This window comes from Drosophila novamexicana, unplaced genomic scaffold (genome assembly GCF_003285875.2).
Source record: "Drosophila novamexicana strain 15010-1031.04,08,12 unplaced genomic scaffold, DnovRS2.1 tig00004560-arrow-pilon, whole genome shotgun sequence".
Lineage (NCBI taxonomy): Eukaryota > Metazoa > Arthropoda > Insecta > Diptera > Drosophilidae > Drosophila > Drosophila novamexicana.
Genome location: NW_020825054.1, coordinates 2,658,574 through 2,672,111, shown reverse-complemented (window position 1 = coordinate 2,672,111; position 13,538 = coordinate 2,658,574). Strand labels below are relative to the sequence as shown.

Genomic DNA, 13,538 nt, shown 5'->3' with positions numbered 1-13,538 from the left:
TCTTTCTCGTTTTTTTTTTTTTTTTAAATTCAATATCTATCAAATTTTGCATTAAAACGTTAGTCAGATGCGAAACATATCTTTAACCTCTCATTTAAGGGATATGTTCAATCTTTTAAATTGGACCTTCTATAGAGTTAATTAATTGATAAATTTCGTTTTTTCAAGCCTAACAATGTCAGCAATTTGTGTACTTGAACTCTGCTAAAGTTAGAATAAAACTATTAAGTAAGCTCTTTAACATGATAATAACGCTTTGCCAGTCTACGAAAGATAGGGGCATACAATCAAATTTTTACTTCGCTCTAAGCTCAAAGCTTTTTTGTTAGATTTGGCAGCGTTTGATTAAAATGCCTGGCTCTGATAGTCAAAAAGAAGAGAAGCAGATTGACAAAAGAAGAGAGTGCTATGACTATAAATACGCCCTATAGTGCATTTGCAAACAAAAGAGATGAAGCGAAATATATAGAGCTGCAAAAGCCGTCGACCCATTAGAAGTCAATTGGACAGCGTCGGAAACACAACAACGTCAAGCTTAACGACTACGCATAAATTTTGATTTTGATAAATTAATAAAAACAAAAAATGTCCGCCGAAGCCAAACCAGATCCATCCCCCAAGAACGTGCCCGATTGGGTGCAGGCCGAAAAATTTGTGGATGTGCTCAAAGAATCGGTCAAGGGGTTCTCTAAAATCAAGAGTTTCAAGGCCAACAGCGGATCGGCGGCTGGCGAAAACTACTCGACGGTCATGTTGCGTCTAAATATAGATGTCGAGCTGGAGGGTAATTGAATTTATATATGCTCAATTAGACTTAAAATAGTTATTATCTGATACTATACAGATGGCACTGACAAGTCCGTATCCTATATGCTTAAGGTGCCGCATCAACTGGAAATGTTTCAGGCAATGATGGAGCATACCAAAAGTATCTTTGATATAGAACGCAATATGTATAATATTCATGTGCCCGAGATGGAACAATTGTATCGTAACGCTGGTGTGGACATCAAATTCGGTGCTCAGGCCTATACTGTTAAGGGTGCCGAAACAGAGTATTTACTTCTTGAGGATCTGGCGCCAAGGGGTTTCAAGAACTCCAATCGGCTGGAGGGCTTGGACCAGGTGCACAGCGAAGCTGCTCTGCGTAAGTTGTCCATGTGGCATGCCGCGTCCGCAGTGCGTGTGGCCAACAAGGGTGTCTATCCGGATCAGCTTATGGTTGGCTTCTACAAGGAAGAAAACCGTGTAATGATGTCCGAGATGAACAAACAATTGGCCCAGAATTTTCTCAAGTGCTGTGCAACCTACGAGGGCAATGAGGAGTATATAGAGAAACTGGTAAATTTTGTACAGGCAAATCGAGTGTAAGGTACCATATTTTATCAATAATATGTTTATTTCCTTAGCGAGCTCTGCAGCCCAAGCTAAATGATGAACTCTTTAAAAAATCCAACATCGATAGCAACGAATTTAATGCACTCAACCATGGTGACTGTTGGAGCAACAATATGATGTTTTCACACGACTCGTTTGGAAAAATAAAGGAAACCTATCTGGTGGACTTTCAACTACCGAAATTCGGTTCGGTGGCACAGGATTTGTTCTACTTTCTGCTGTCCTCAACCAAATTCGAGGATAAGCTCACCAAGTTCGATTACTATATCAAGTTCTATCATGAAAATCTTGCAGAAAATCTAAGACTACTGAAATATCCGAAAGTGGTGCCTACGCTTCGTGATATACACATATCGCTTTTTAAGCATGGAATTTGGGGTTAGTATAGCTAAAAATTAACATTTAGTTTATTATACTATATCTTCCATGTGCAGGCTTTATTACCGCAACGAGCGTTATGAGCGGCATTCTACTGGATCCCTCAGAAGCCGCCAATATTGAAAACTTTCTGAGTGATTCCGCTGAGGGCAACGAGTTGAAAACTCTGCTCTATTCCAACGCACGCTATAGGAAACATATCCAAGTGGTGTTGCCTTGGCTTCACAATCGTGGCGCTCTCGAAATATAAATTTATATTTAGAAGCGTTTTATACTAAAATCGTAAACATTTCTGCTATCGACAATTTGATCAATAATTTCCTTATCGGTATTAGATTATTCTGAGAATATTATCAAAAACATTTTATGTGTGAATCGGATTAGAAAGCACATTCAATGTTATAAAACATTCACAAAAAACTATATATCTGATATCATATTTCTATTTACATTAACAAATACCAACATATTGAACAAATTAAAGCAAAACAAAACGAAATGAAGCAAAAACATCATAAATTTAGAAATACATATACACATCGCATACATTTAAACATTGTAATAGGTATAAGCAAAAAATAAACTGCTAAGTCTGGAATGTATGACCGGAAAATACCCTGTAGCATACGTGTCTAACTGCTTTTTGGGTACGTGATTTCTGATTGTGAAGAATCTTGACTATTTATAGCCGGATGAATCTTTATCGACTCGCCTACTCGAGATCTCGGTGGCAGCGTATTTACTATGCGGATTATAGTTAACTGATCTTTAAGAATATGTATATACACTTTTTTACTGCTAGATCATAAACGCACTTTTTGTGACATTATTCTTATATTATTATTTGTAACATCAAAATAGTCTTGTGAAGGTCTAACCATCATGACAGAGGACATGAGCATTCAAGTTCGAGCTGGTAGCTGGACTTAGGCCAGGCGAAAAATACTCCATAATAATGCTGCGTTTGCATTTTGAGGCGAAACTTGAAGGTAAGTATAAGCCACATTACAAAAAATATATAAAACTCGCTTCAAATTAAAATTTGTTTAATGAAGATGTTGATGTAGATCAGGAACGTGGATCGTTTGGTGGATCTGGACAGAGCTCGTGAGCTGACAGAAAGAAGACAACGAGAACTAGAGTGAGGCGATAGTAAGTAGTACTTGTAGTAGTACTTGTGTACAGCATAAACAAGCCTGATTCGGAGGACTTCAATGCATTGATTCACGGGAATTTGTGGACTAATAATATACTTTTCCAGAACAAGGCAGGGTCGCCAGCACAGGAAGCAACCTATTTGTGAATTTTCAATTGCCTCGCTACAGCTCGGCGGATTTTTTAACGGAAACAGCAGATGGGGAAGGCCTGAAAATGCAAATGTATTCCAATGCCCGATATATAAAGCACGTCAGCGCTGTATTCCCCTGGCTGTTAAATCACTGTGCTTTAAAATTTTAAAGTGATGACACTTGTAGATTTCCGAATTGCTTCTTAGCCAAGAAGTGACAAACTCTTTGTCAAAATTTTCCAAAACTTTATTAACATATCTTTTAAAACTATTTATAAAATTTTTTGCCCTGGCTCACTAACTGACTCACTGATTGAGTTATTAGTGATCAGCGCACAGCCCAAGCCGTAAAAGCTAGGAAGCTAGAACATTTTTACTGTAGTTTCCTTATATGTGAACGTGCACGATAAGACGGACTATCGGGAAATTCCACACCCCATGTGTGGGGCCTTAAACTCATTTTCAAATATCTTTGTTCAAATTAATTTGAGGTATTCACTATTCGAAAAATGCATTCCTCCTTGGTGGAAATGGAGGTCAAGGATTTGGTAGGTGACGCTATTTCCTAATCTATAATCTATACGAAAAAACACTTGAGATGCGATTCAATGTTCTCCATAAGAACTTTATAAGCACGTGCTTAAGCGATTTGAGAAATTCCACGCACAACTGTGGTTAATTTGTGAAGTAAGGTTGAATGAAATTTCTTTACTTACCATCCGATCGGTTTCAAAATGATTTTCGCGTGACGTAAAAAGTACTTAGGGCAAAGAAAGCTAGACTTCCAGCTATCAATATATATAAAACGGAGTTTTCTGATTCATTGACTGATTGTTGATAAACGTATAGCCCAAGCCGTAAGAACTAAGGAGCTGAATCGGGGCTGAATCGGAGCTTGGAGAAAAATTCCATCCGAATGTATGGAAAAATTTGCGAAAAATGGTTTAAGAAACTTCTTCCTTAACCAGCCGATAAATTCCATCCCATAAATTCATTTGATAGCAGGAGAACCCATTCCTTCTTGGTGGAAGTAAGGGGTTAAAGATTTGGTGTAAATTTGTTAAGACATTTTTCACATTTTCCGCAAAATGCAAGCATCCTCCCTTCACACATTTTTTAGGCGCAAATTTAAGTTTGGTTCTTTGTAAAATTCATTTAATTCGCGTTTCACACTTTGCGTAAATTCACTGCTTGGATGATAAATGCGGGTCGGGGGTTTTATTAAAGTCATCTGCAATGATCTATAAAAATATTCATCTAAAATGAAATTAACACTTTTTGCCAAATCCGAGCCTAATCCGAGGAAAACGCAGGTCAATGATTTTTGGGGTGAAGTTTTATAATCCGACAATCGCCTTTAAACTTATTTTCTTAGTAAATACGTGATTTCGTGATTTTGAAAACTCTTCCCGCAGTTGAGGAAATGTTTTGCTTACCACCCGATCCGCCTCCAACTTACTTTTAAACATCTTTGGGGCAATTATTTGATGTGTTTGACACGCTTCGCATAATCCACTTTTCTTGTATGCAATATCTCAAATTTGCCAGGAGATACCAGTTAGTATAATTTAAATACAAATGTAATACAAGGAGTCCTTATATGTGGTGGGTCTCCCCAGGATACAGGTCTGTTTTTATTATATTTTAAAATGCAAATATATATATTTCAACAGTTTCATAATGATCGATTAATAAAGACAAAAAGTACCGGAATGTACATGGTTTGGCTTTGAAATTCAGTATATGCTGTTAATAATATGCCAGCCGTAAATGCGGAGAGTATCAGAATGATCTAAGAAACTATAAATTGAATTAGGTGTTAGAAGAAAACCACAAGAATATCGACAAAATCTAGATGTTCTTCAAAAAAAACAATAACCTATAAAAGCCAGGTAGCTTTCACCACTCGCCATTTATGGTATTACCAAATATGTTTAAGAAAATGAAAAGGCCGGCGAATCGAAACAAACAATATATATATAAGAACGTAGATTGTTGTCTATCACATGTCCAACTGAATCACAGTGAATGACACACGAGCAGAAGCAATTAATAAAGAATCACCCAATAATTAGAGCACAAAGCGAAAGAACGATAGTAGTGGAGGTGCAGAGACCCGCCTTACCTGCCTTATCAATAGAAAAATTGACGGCGCCCATATCAACTGTTTATTTAAAAATCATACTGGCCAAGTTTTACAGTGTGAGAGACGCGTATATGCCAGGTTTTGGCGAATAACATTTACAAAATCAACTTTAATTGAACACAAGCGATAAGGCATTTCTTTGGCTAATGCCAAATCGGGCCGAGCAGAAAGTCGCACGTAACGCCCGGTCCTCATTTGAAATCAACCGTTGACCGAACTGCACTCAATTGTGTTAGTAATTTATCACTCGAGTCTCTCATTTTGTCAATTAAGGAAAGAGGTTTGTGTCCCAATCAACTTTTCGGTCTGCTGAGATAATGTTTTCAAAACTCTTGAAACAGTTCTATTATGTGCCAGTTGCAGTCATGAAGTCCTAACGTAACAATTTTACAATACAAATCCAGATATAGGTGTTATTAAATGAAACGAACAAGCGCAAAATTTTTACAGGAAAAATCAGTATATAATTGTTAGTAAATGAAATGAAACTTGAATGGCGTGTGATCTCAAGTGCTAAAAACATAAAACAGTGAAAAGTTATACTTTTCTAACAAGTGAAACCTACTATTTTAGCATGTTTTCATTAACCAACTATACAATCATTCTGCTTTCAATATTGTAAAAGCTGACATGTGACCTGATTTATGAGTTGCCTCCGATATAATTATATGGCATTTGGCCTGATAATGACCTAATCAATGTAGACATACATACAGATTTGGAGAGCAGCATGTTTGTGAAAACCAATCAATAACAAATAACAGCACAGCAATATCCCACTTTCGATTGGCAACAATTAAAGTTTAACATCAAAAAGCCCAACTATTCAAATGTCTTGTTATTCATAAGAGAGAACCCAAAAACTCTATTGCGGAATTTGTTGGTTATGTCATCGTTTTTCCGGTCTTAAAAAACCTGCATTTATGTACAAAAGTGTAGACCATCTTTGTAAATTACTTGTATCGTGGTAAAAATTAAGTATGATATTGATAAACTAATTATTTGTATTATTATGGCTTGGTTCAAATCGAAGATTTCAGATTTTCTTTCAATAACTGCAATTGAGTGTTGAAATCTCAGAATGAAACAGTAGGATTTATTGATAATTGGGCTTATTGCACTTGCCGTTTAAAGGGAATCAATTTATTTTATTTTTTTTTCCTAATCGAATTTCTGTATAAAAAAAAACATCACAGCTTTTACAGAGAACTCTTAAAAGTTTTATATAATAGAAGACGTAGTTTCTTAATGCTATAAAATGTCATAAAGGTTGGATACAGTAATAACTGGGTGGGGCAATGTATAATATTTAAATTGCATATGTGCACGCCATCATATTTTTAATTATGGACTACAATTTTCACTTGTGAGTAAGCGTATTTATAGGACAGAATAGGTTTTTTTTTTTAACTAATTATCAATTAACTTATAGGCTGATTCTGACACTCTAAGCACCACAATCAGCTGATAGTACTTGAGCGTATTTTCAACTCTTGATTTGTCTGGATAGTTGGAACCTTCTAATACTTATTTAAAGCGCTTATCGCTTCTACGTATAAGCATAAATTCAACAAGACATTTATTGCACATGATTAAATTAATGTCGTTAAATTTGGGATCGATGTCAATGCCTTAATCTATTCTAGTAGCAAAATGTCGGAGTCCACACAAACAAATGGACACGCTGAGGCAGCGGATCCCAATTTGCCCCCCTGGCTGCCCAGAATCTCGCTGGAGAATGCAGTACATGCCCAGATTGGCGACTTTGAAAAGATACTATCTGTAACACCACAGCCAACGAGTTCTGGTGACAACTACTCCGCTTTGATGGTGCGTCTGCTGGTCGAAGTCGAGCTGCTTGGTAAGTGGAAGCAACCTGTAAATCCTTTATTCATTTATTGTGCCCACCGCAGATCACAGCACCAAGAGTGTGTCCTTTGTGCTGAAGGCGCAGCATAATAATGAAATAATGGCTGCCATACTCAGCAAGTTGCGCCTCTTCCAGAAGGAGGAAAAAATGTATCATACCATTCTACCCAAATTCGAACAGCTCTATGCCGATGTTGGCAAAACCATCAAATTTGCACCTAAGGCATATAAAATTGATCAGGATTTGGGTGTTGATTATGTGCTGCTCGAGGATTTGAAAGTGAAGAGTTTCAAAAACGCCAATCGCTTGGCGGGTCTGAATCTAGATCATATGCAGCAGGTGCTAGAGAAGTTGGCAGCTTTCCATGCAGCTTCCGCCTGCTATGTAGAGCAAAATGGCATGTTTGGGGAAGAGTTTACGGTAGGCGTGTTCAGCGAAGCCAATCGTCAGCTGCTGCAGGAGTTTAATGCCTCGGGAGCCTTTCTAGCGCAGCTCAAGAAGTGGAAGAACTGTCAAAAGATCTATGAGAAATTGGTAAGTCGGAACACAAACTTGTAGCATTCCAAGTTTAATCTTAGGCACTCCTTATAGGCCAAAAGTGATGAGTATTTGGTTGATCGTCTGCTCCAGGATCAGCAGGTTTCCATGCGGGAGTTCAATGTGCTCAATCATGGCGATTGTTGGAACCTAAATATAATGTTTCTATATGATGCCTTTGGCAAAATCAAGGAAACGCTTTTTGTTGACTTTCAAGTTGGCAAATATGGCTCCCCGGCGAATGATCTATTTTATCTGATACTTTCCTCAGCAGCGCCAGATATTAAAACCGTCAAATTTGATTATATGGTTCGCTTCTATTTCGATCATTTGGTGGAGAATCTTAAGCTACTGCAATATCATCGCCCTTTGCCCAAGTTGAAGAATTTGCATGCTGCTCTCTTGCGCAATGGATTGGCGGGTTAGTATTCTAAAACCTCAACATTGGGAGAACGTTTCGATAATACCCTTTTTCGTATAGCTTATATGGTCGTGTCCAAGGTGCTACCAGTTGTCATGCTGGACAAGACCGACAATGCCAATTTGGGGAATGACGAGTCCAAGGTGAAGGCCGCTATGTACACCAATCAGAAATATGTTCAGGTAATGTCCGAAGTTCTGCCATGGTTGGATAATCGCGGTCTGCTCGACTGGAAGTAATTACCAAATGGTAATGAATTATATAAACACAAATAATTCTTCAAATTGGTCACGCCATATTAAAAATGTATTATTATTATACGAAATAAAATAAAAAAAATTATAGTGGAAGAGAATATTTGTCAGAGCTCTATTATGTTATTTATGAACTATTAAAAAATACCTCAGCGTGTCGTAATCATAGCCTTGGCTGTGGTAAGTTTTGCTCTTACAATTTTGGATCTAAGTTTTTCATCCACTTTCTACCCGTGGAAAAGCTGTGTCTATCCGTACTATCTTGAATTGCAAGTTTGTCGAATACGGAATTAAAAGATGGAATCATCGGCTTTCGCTCATGTAAATCTTGTGGTGAGAATCTGTTACCGGCAGAAATGTATTAAAAAACGCCACAACAAATTGCCAATGAAAGATGGTCATCGATAGATGAGGAAATATATCGATGGATTCAAGGGGTGCGCAACTCTTTGATTTTTGAAATGGAGAGCGGTTTTTCTTGTTGGGAGGAGTTTTAGAAAATACCCAGTTGAGTGCCAGCCGGCCGCATGCAACAATATAAAACTTAATAAAAAAAAAAAAAAAACAATAATCCAAGATAAACCCTGAACCCTGAACCCTGAACCCTCTTCTTCCAACATCAAATGAATATATATATTCTATTTTAGAAGCTATATGTCAAGTTTGATGACTCTAGCTCTTATTATTTACCAAAATTACCCAAAAAACAGGATATCGATATCGATTTTTATCGATTGCTTTGAAACGGTGTAAGCTATCGATTATCGGAAACAAACTCGATCTGCGCAGGCACTAGGAGCACCTACATCTAAAATTTCAAGTCTCTAGCTTTTATAGGTTCTGAGATCCTTGCGTTCATACATCCGGACGGACGGACGGACGGACAGACATGGCTAGATCGACTCGGCTATTGGTGCTGATCAAGATATATATATCAATATTTATACTTTATGTTGTCGAAGATGTCGCCTTCTATGCGTTACACATTTCGTGAAAAAATGATAATACCCTCTGCACCCCATAAAGTAGGGCGTTCGCCCTGCAAAAAAAAGTGATATGAAATGGTCAATTAATTTAAGTGCTACTTTATTAAATATATTTGTGGAAATATATTTATGTGATCACTGGCATCATATAAAATGTACCAATTGTACTACATACATATACAAATATCAGTCCGTTCCCTCTGCAAGCCCACTTTTCAATTAATTCGAATTTTTCAGTATATATTTGTCCCACCCATAACATAGATATATATTATGTTACACAATATAAATTGTGATTAGAAATAGTTATAAGATGGGCCGATATAAGACAACGTACTACCCTATAATTGCGCAAATGTAAGGAGGTATTTTTGACAAAACGACTAGATTCATTATCGATAACCAAAAAACTTCCATTTCAAATAAATGAAAGTGAAATTCGAAATTTTTTTGGTGCCTAATAACGGTTTCCCGCAATAAGATTAACTACTCTCTCTTCAAATGTTCCATCAAAAAAATCAAATATGATAAGGGATTATTTTGATAAACTTCTTAAGAGACTATTTCATTATAATTTATGTATATACAAAACTTTATTGTATGTTATTGTATGTCAATGTTAATGATAACCTGATAGGCGAACTGCTGCCGTCTTATAAAGGTACCACTTTAAATATGAGAGGCTGGACAAGAAGGCGAGACTGTTTAAAATCCTTTAAAAATTCCTTCAATAGAGGACTAACTAACACAAAGATTCACTGTAAAAATATTTGTAGAACCAAAGTTAACAAATGCGAAATTTATGAAATCGTTTTTATTTACAAGATAATTTCTCAAATATACATGAGCTTGTAATAATAATATAATATCACTTTAAAAAACAAGCTTATGGACTCGGCATTGCATTTTCTGGCTGTAACGGATAAATGATAATCATTTTTGACCTTTGTCATCAGTTTTTTTTAATTGTACAATGCTGTTCCCTATCAATGAAATTATAACAAATAATAGCAATCTAGCTGATACCAAACACTAAATATAGAAATATATACCCATATATCCGTTGTATCCAATACTTAAATAAATTAAAAATGTTTAGTCATCATTCGTTTTAATTTTACGCTTTCTATACAATATCACATGAGATCTGTTACAAATACTTCAGAGTACTAGACAAGAAAATACCCTGTGCTTAGGTCTTGTTTCTCCTAGGATATCATGCAAAACCAATTGTGTAACTTGTATTCTGAAACAAAAATGTAAATTCTTTTTAGAGACGTCTGTTTGGCACACCCCTTATATGTCATCCTTGAATCTACACGGTAATTGCACTGCCTCAACACTTTCAAAGTTACTTATACATACTCGTTTGTTTATGTTCAAATCAATTAATGTTTATTAGCAAGACGAGCAGAAACCACAATCGGCTTCGCACGCGCCCAATTGATAAACTGGGGCGAATACTTTTTGTCGAGCTTACGATCACCCTGCACAACCCAACCAATATGAGTCTCTACTCTGACGAATGTAGAACGAAAACAATGGTTCTATCTACAAAGCTACTACAATCAGTTAAGCATAGTTAATGACGTTCTATGTATTTCGCTAGGCATACTTCCAAATATAAAACACCGACTTTTACACACACAACCGGTTTGCTTTATAGGCAGCCACAATCCCAGACCCCGGTTCGCCGTAGTACTGTATAAACTGATATACGGCAACTTGCGCTCAGTATTTATTTCGCGTTTGAAAACGTCGGACACTTGTTTCTCGAGCTCGACGCTTGGAATTTTAATTAAATCCAAATCTATATAGCCTATTGCCGTTAGTAAAATTCAATTAAAACAACAGATCGATTTGTGCATGAACAAAAAGAAATAAAACTAATTTGTACTTCCTGTCTGAAAGACTTGTGTAATTCTATTCAAGATATTTTTGTATGAAAAATGTATATTATATCAAGATAAAATATGATTTAGAATATGAAGAGTAAACAAATTATGAATGAGGAAAGATAAACCTTTTCTATTCAAGATAAATAAATAATGTGGTGCTTTTTAGAATTTTTTAATGGTATCAAATGATCTACAATAAATACATTGTGATCGCCAGTCAATTGATAAAAGAGAAACATTTTTAAGCGATCTGATATGATCTTAAATAAGTGAACAGTTAAAAAGTTATATGTTTTCACTCTTGCAGAAAATGTCGCTCAATAACACCAGCAAGCCCAAGAATCCCAACGAGTTTCTGGTCATTCCCAAATGGATAAATGAGGAATACTTTCGTCCCATCCTCGAGAAAGATGTAAACGACTTTGTAACCATTAAAAACTTTACACCCATTGCGGCAACACAACCCGGTGAAAACTACACATCGATTATGGTGCGTGTCGTCATCGACATAGAGCTCAAAGGTTGGTCTCATAACTTTCTCCCTGTTGTGTCTATGTAAGCCAATTAAATTTCGACTATTCCATAGATGGCAGTGAGCAGCAGATCTCATACATATTGAAGACAATGCTGGATGCGAATAAGGGCGGCGATATTGTAGCGGGCATGAATTTGTTTCCTAAAGAAAAACAAATGTACGAGGTGCACATTCCTAACTATATCAAACTCTACAAGGAGGCGGGATTGAACATTGAACTGGCTCCCAAATGCGTGCACGTTGAAAACACTCCGGAACGCATAACCCTCGTGCTGGAAGATCTAAAGCGTCAAAAATTTCACAATATCGATCGCCTCAAGGGATTGGACATGCCCCACATGCGTCGGGTGCTACGTAAACTGGCCGAGCTGCATGCCGCCTCTGCGGTGAATTTTGAACAAAACGGACCCTACGCCGATATGTACTATGAAACGTTTTATATGGAGAATAATCGGCCAATTTTTGAGGGCCTTGGACAAATGCGTATGGAGCAGTATTTCAAAGCCATGAGAGAGTGGCAAATGCCGGATGCGGAGAAATATATTGCAATGGCTCCATCTGTAAAACAGTTTTTTGATAACGCAATTGCCTTGAACAGAGTGGACGAGACCGAGTTCAATTGTCTAAATCATGGCGATCTTTGGTGCAACAATATAATGTTCGCAGATGAGGGATCGGTGGAGCGTACACTGTTTGTGGATTTGCAAGTTGGAAAATGGGGCTCCCCAGCACAAGATCTTTGGTATTTTATTACAACTTCGGCTGCGCTTGACATTAAGATCAAGGAGTTCGATCATTTCATCAAAATATATCACGAGCGTTTGGTGGAATGCCTCAAATTGCTGAAATACTCGAAACACATTCCAACACTGAGGGAGTTACACGTAACGATGATAAAATACGGAAATTGGGGTAAGTTAGCTGCATTTCATTAATTAATCTCTTAGCTAAATAAATATTTGCTTATTGCCAGGCCCGTTGACGGCAAATGGAGTTTTAGTTGCCGTACTCCTGCCCTCTGATAAGGACTCCAGCATAGATATGATGATGACGCCCGGACCCGAGGGCGATGCCTTTCGCTACAAGACCTTTATCAATCCCTACTACGCGAAGGCCATGCTGCAATTGTATCCGTTCTTTGAAAACAAGGGTCTGCTATAAGAATATTAGCCTTATATATGTTTAATCATTGTGTGTATTGTACATATGGAAGTGATACTAATATTACATCATATAACTGAAATAAAACAATTTCCTGTACTTTGTACTGAAAAGCGCGTGTGTTCCTATGTCGTTAGTATGAACATTATCTATGCATTGGCTTATTTCAAAGCCAAACACACCCCTGAAATTGATAATAACCATGACTGGCAGAACGCGCATAAACTAATTGGTATTTAATTGAGGTGCCAAAGATTACAAATCTATATGCGGCCGGCCGAAGCGTGTATACCCTTACGTGCTAGCATACTTAAGTTTATGGAAGCCTATGAACAGCTTGGCTTACATTGAAAACATTAAAGCAACCCAATTGTGCTTTCATAGTTCTCAAGTATCAAGTTTTTTAGGTAAGTTAAATAAGGAAAGCTTCGGGCTCAAACCCCTCATCCATACAATAAGGTTATAGTGATCTTTGATATATACTTTTTTTATTGCAATCAAAATGATTAGAAAATTTAAAAATCTGTACGCTTGGTCATGCTTATATTGTTCGATGTATGGATCTATTAAAGAGTATGACAAGAAATCACTTGCGATTTATGACGTCAAACTGAATTTTTAAATCCATATACTTTGTATTTCACAAGCATATAAATAATTTATAAG

General features: G+C 36.9%; 3 protein-coding genes across 5 annotated transcripts; all 3 read left to right on the top strand.

Moving 5' to 3' along the window:
• The first annotated feature begins 516 nt into the window (after window positions 1-516).
• LOC115770724 lies at window positions 517-2,373 on the top strand. Its single transcript, XM_030716123.1, has 4 exons — window positions 517-784; window positions 845-1,341; window positions 1,410-1,776; window positions 1,833-2,373. The coding sequence occupies exons 1-4, from the start codon at window positions 586-588 to the stop codon at window positions 2,024-2,026; spliced, it is 1,257 nt and encodes a 418-aa protein (XP_030571983.1). The 5' UTR covers window positions 517-585; the 3' UTR covers window positions 2,027-2,373.
• Window positions 2,374-5,396: 3,023 nt separating this feature from the next.
• On the top strand, window positions 5,397-8,372 carry LOC115770712. Of its 3 annotated transcripts, none has more exons than XM_030716109.1 (5): window positions 5,397-5,490; window positions 6,857-7,071; window positions 7,124-7,614; window positions 7,672-8,038; window positions 8,099-8,372. In XM_030716109.1, the coding sequence occupies exons 2-5, from the start codon at window positions 6,864-6,866 to the stop codon at window positions 8,275-8,277; spliced, it is 1,245 nt and encodes a 414-aa protein (XP_030571969.1). In that variant the 5' UTR covers window positions 5,397-5,490; window positions 6,857-6,863; the 3' UTR covers window positions 8,278-8,372. The 3 variants fall into 3 exon arrangements, with proteins under 3 accessions (XP_030571969.1, XP_030571972.1, XP_030571971.1); XM_030716112.1 differs by having other exon boundaries at window positions 5,421-5,490; window positions 6,860-7,071; XM_030716111.1 differs by lacking the exon at window positions 5,397-5,490 and adding an exon at window positions 5,588-5,679.
• Window positions 8,373-11,009: 2,637 nt separating this feature from the next.
• On the top strand, window positions 11,010-12,967 carry LOC115770658. Its single transcript, XM_030716024.1, has 4 exons — window positions 11,010-11,105; window positions 11,484-11,697; window positions 11,763-12,623; window positions 12,685-12,967. The coding sequence occupies exons 2-4, from the start codon at window positions 11,487-11,489 to the stop codon at window positions 12,870-12,872; spliced, it is 1,260 nt and encodes a 419-aa protein (XP_030571884.1). The 5' UTR covers window positions 11,010-11,105; window positions 11,484-11,486; the 3' UTR covers window positions 12,873-12,967.
• The last annotated feature ends 571 nt before the right edge of the window (window positions 12,968-13,538 follow it).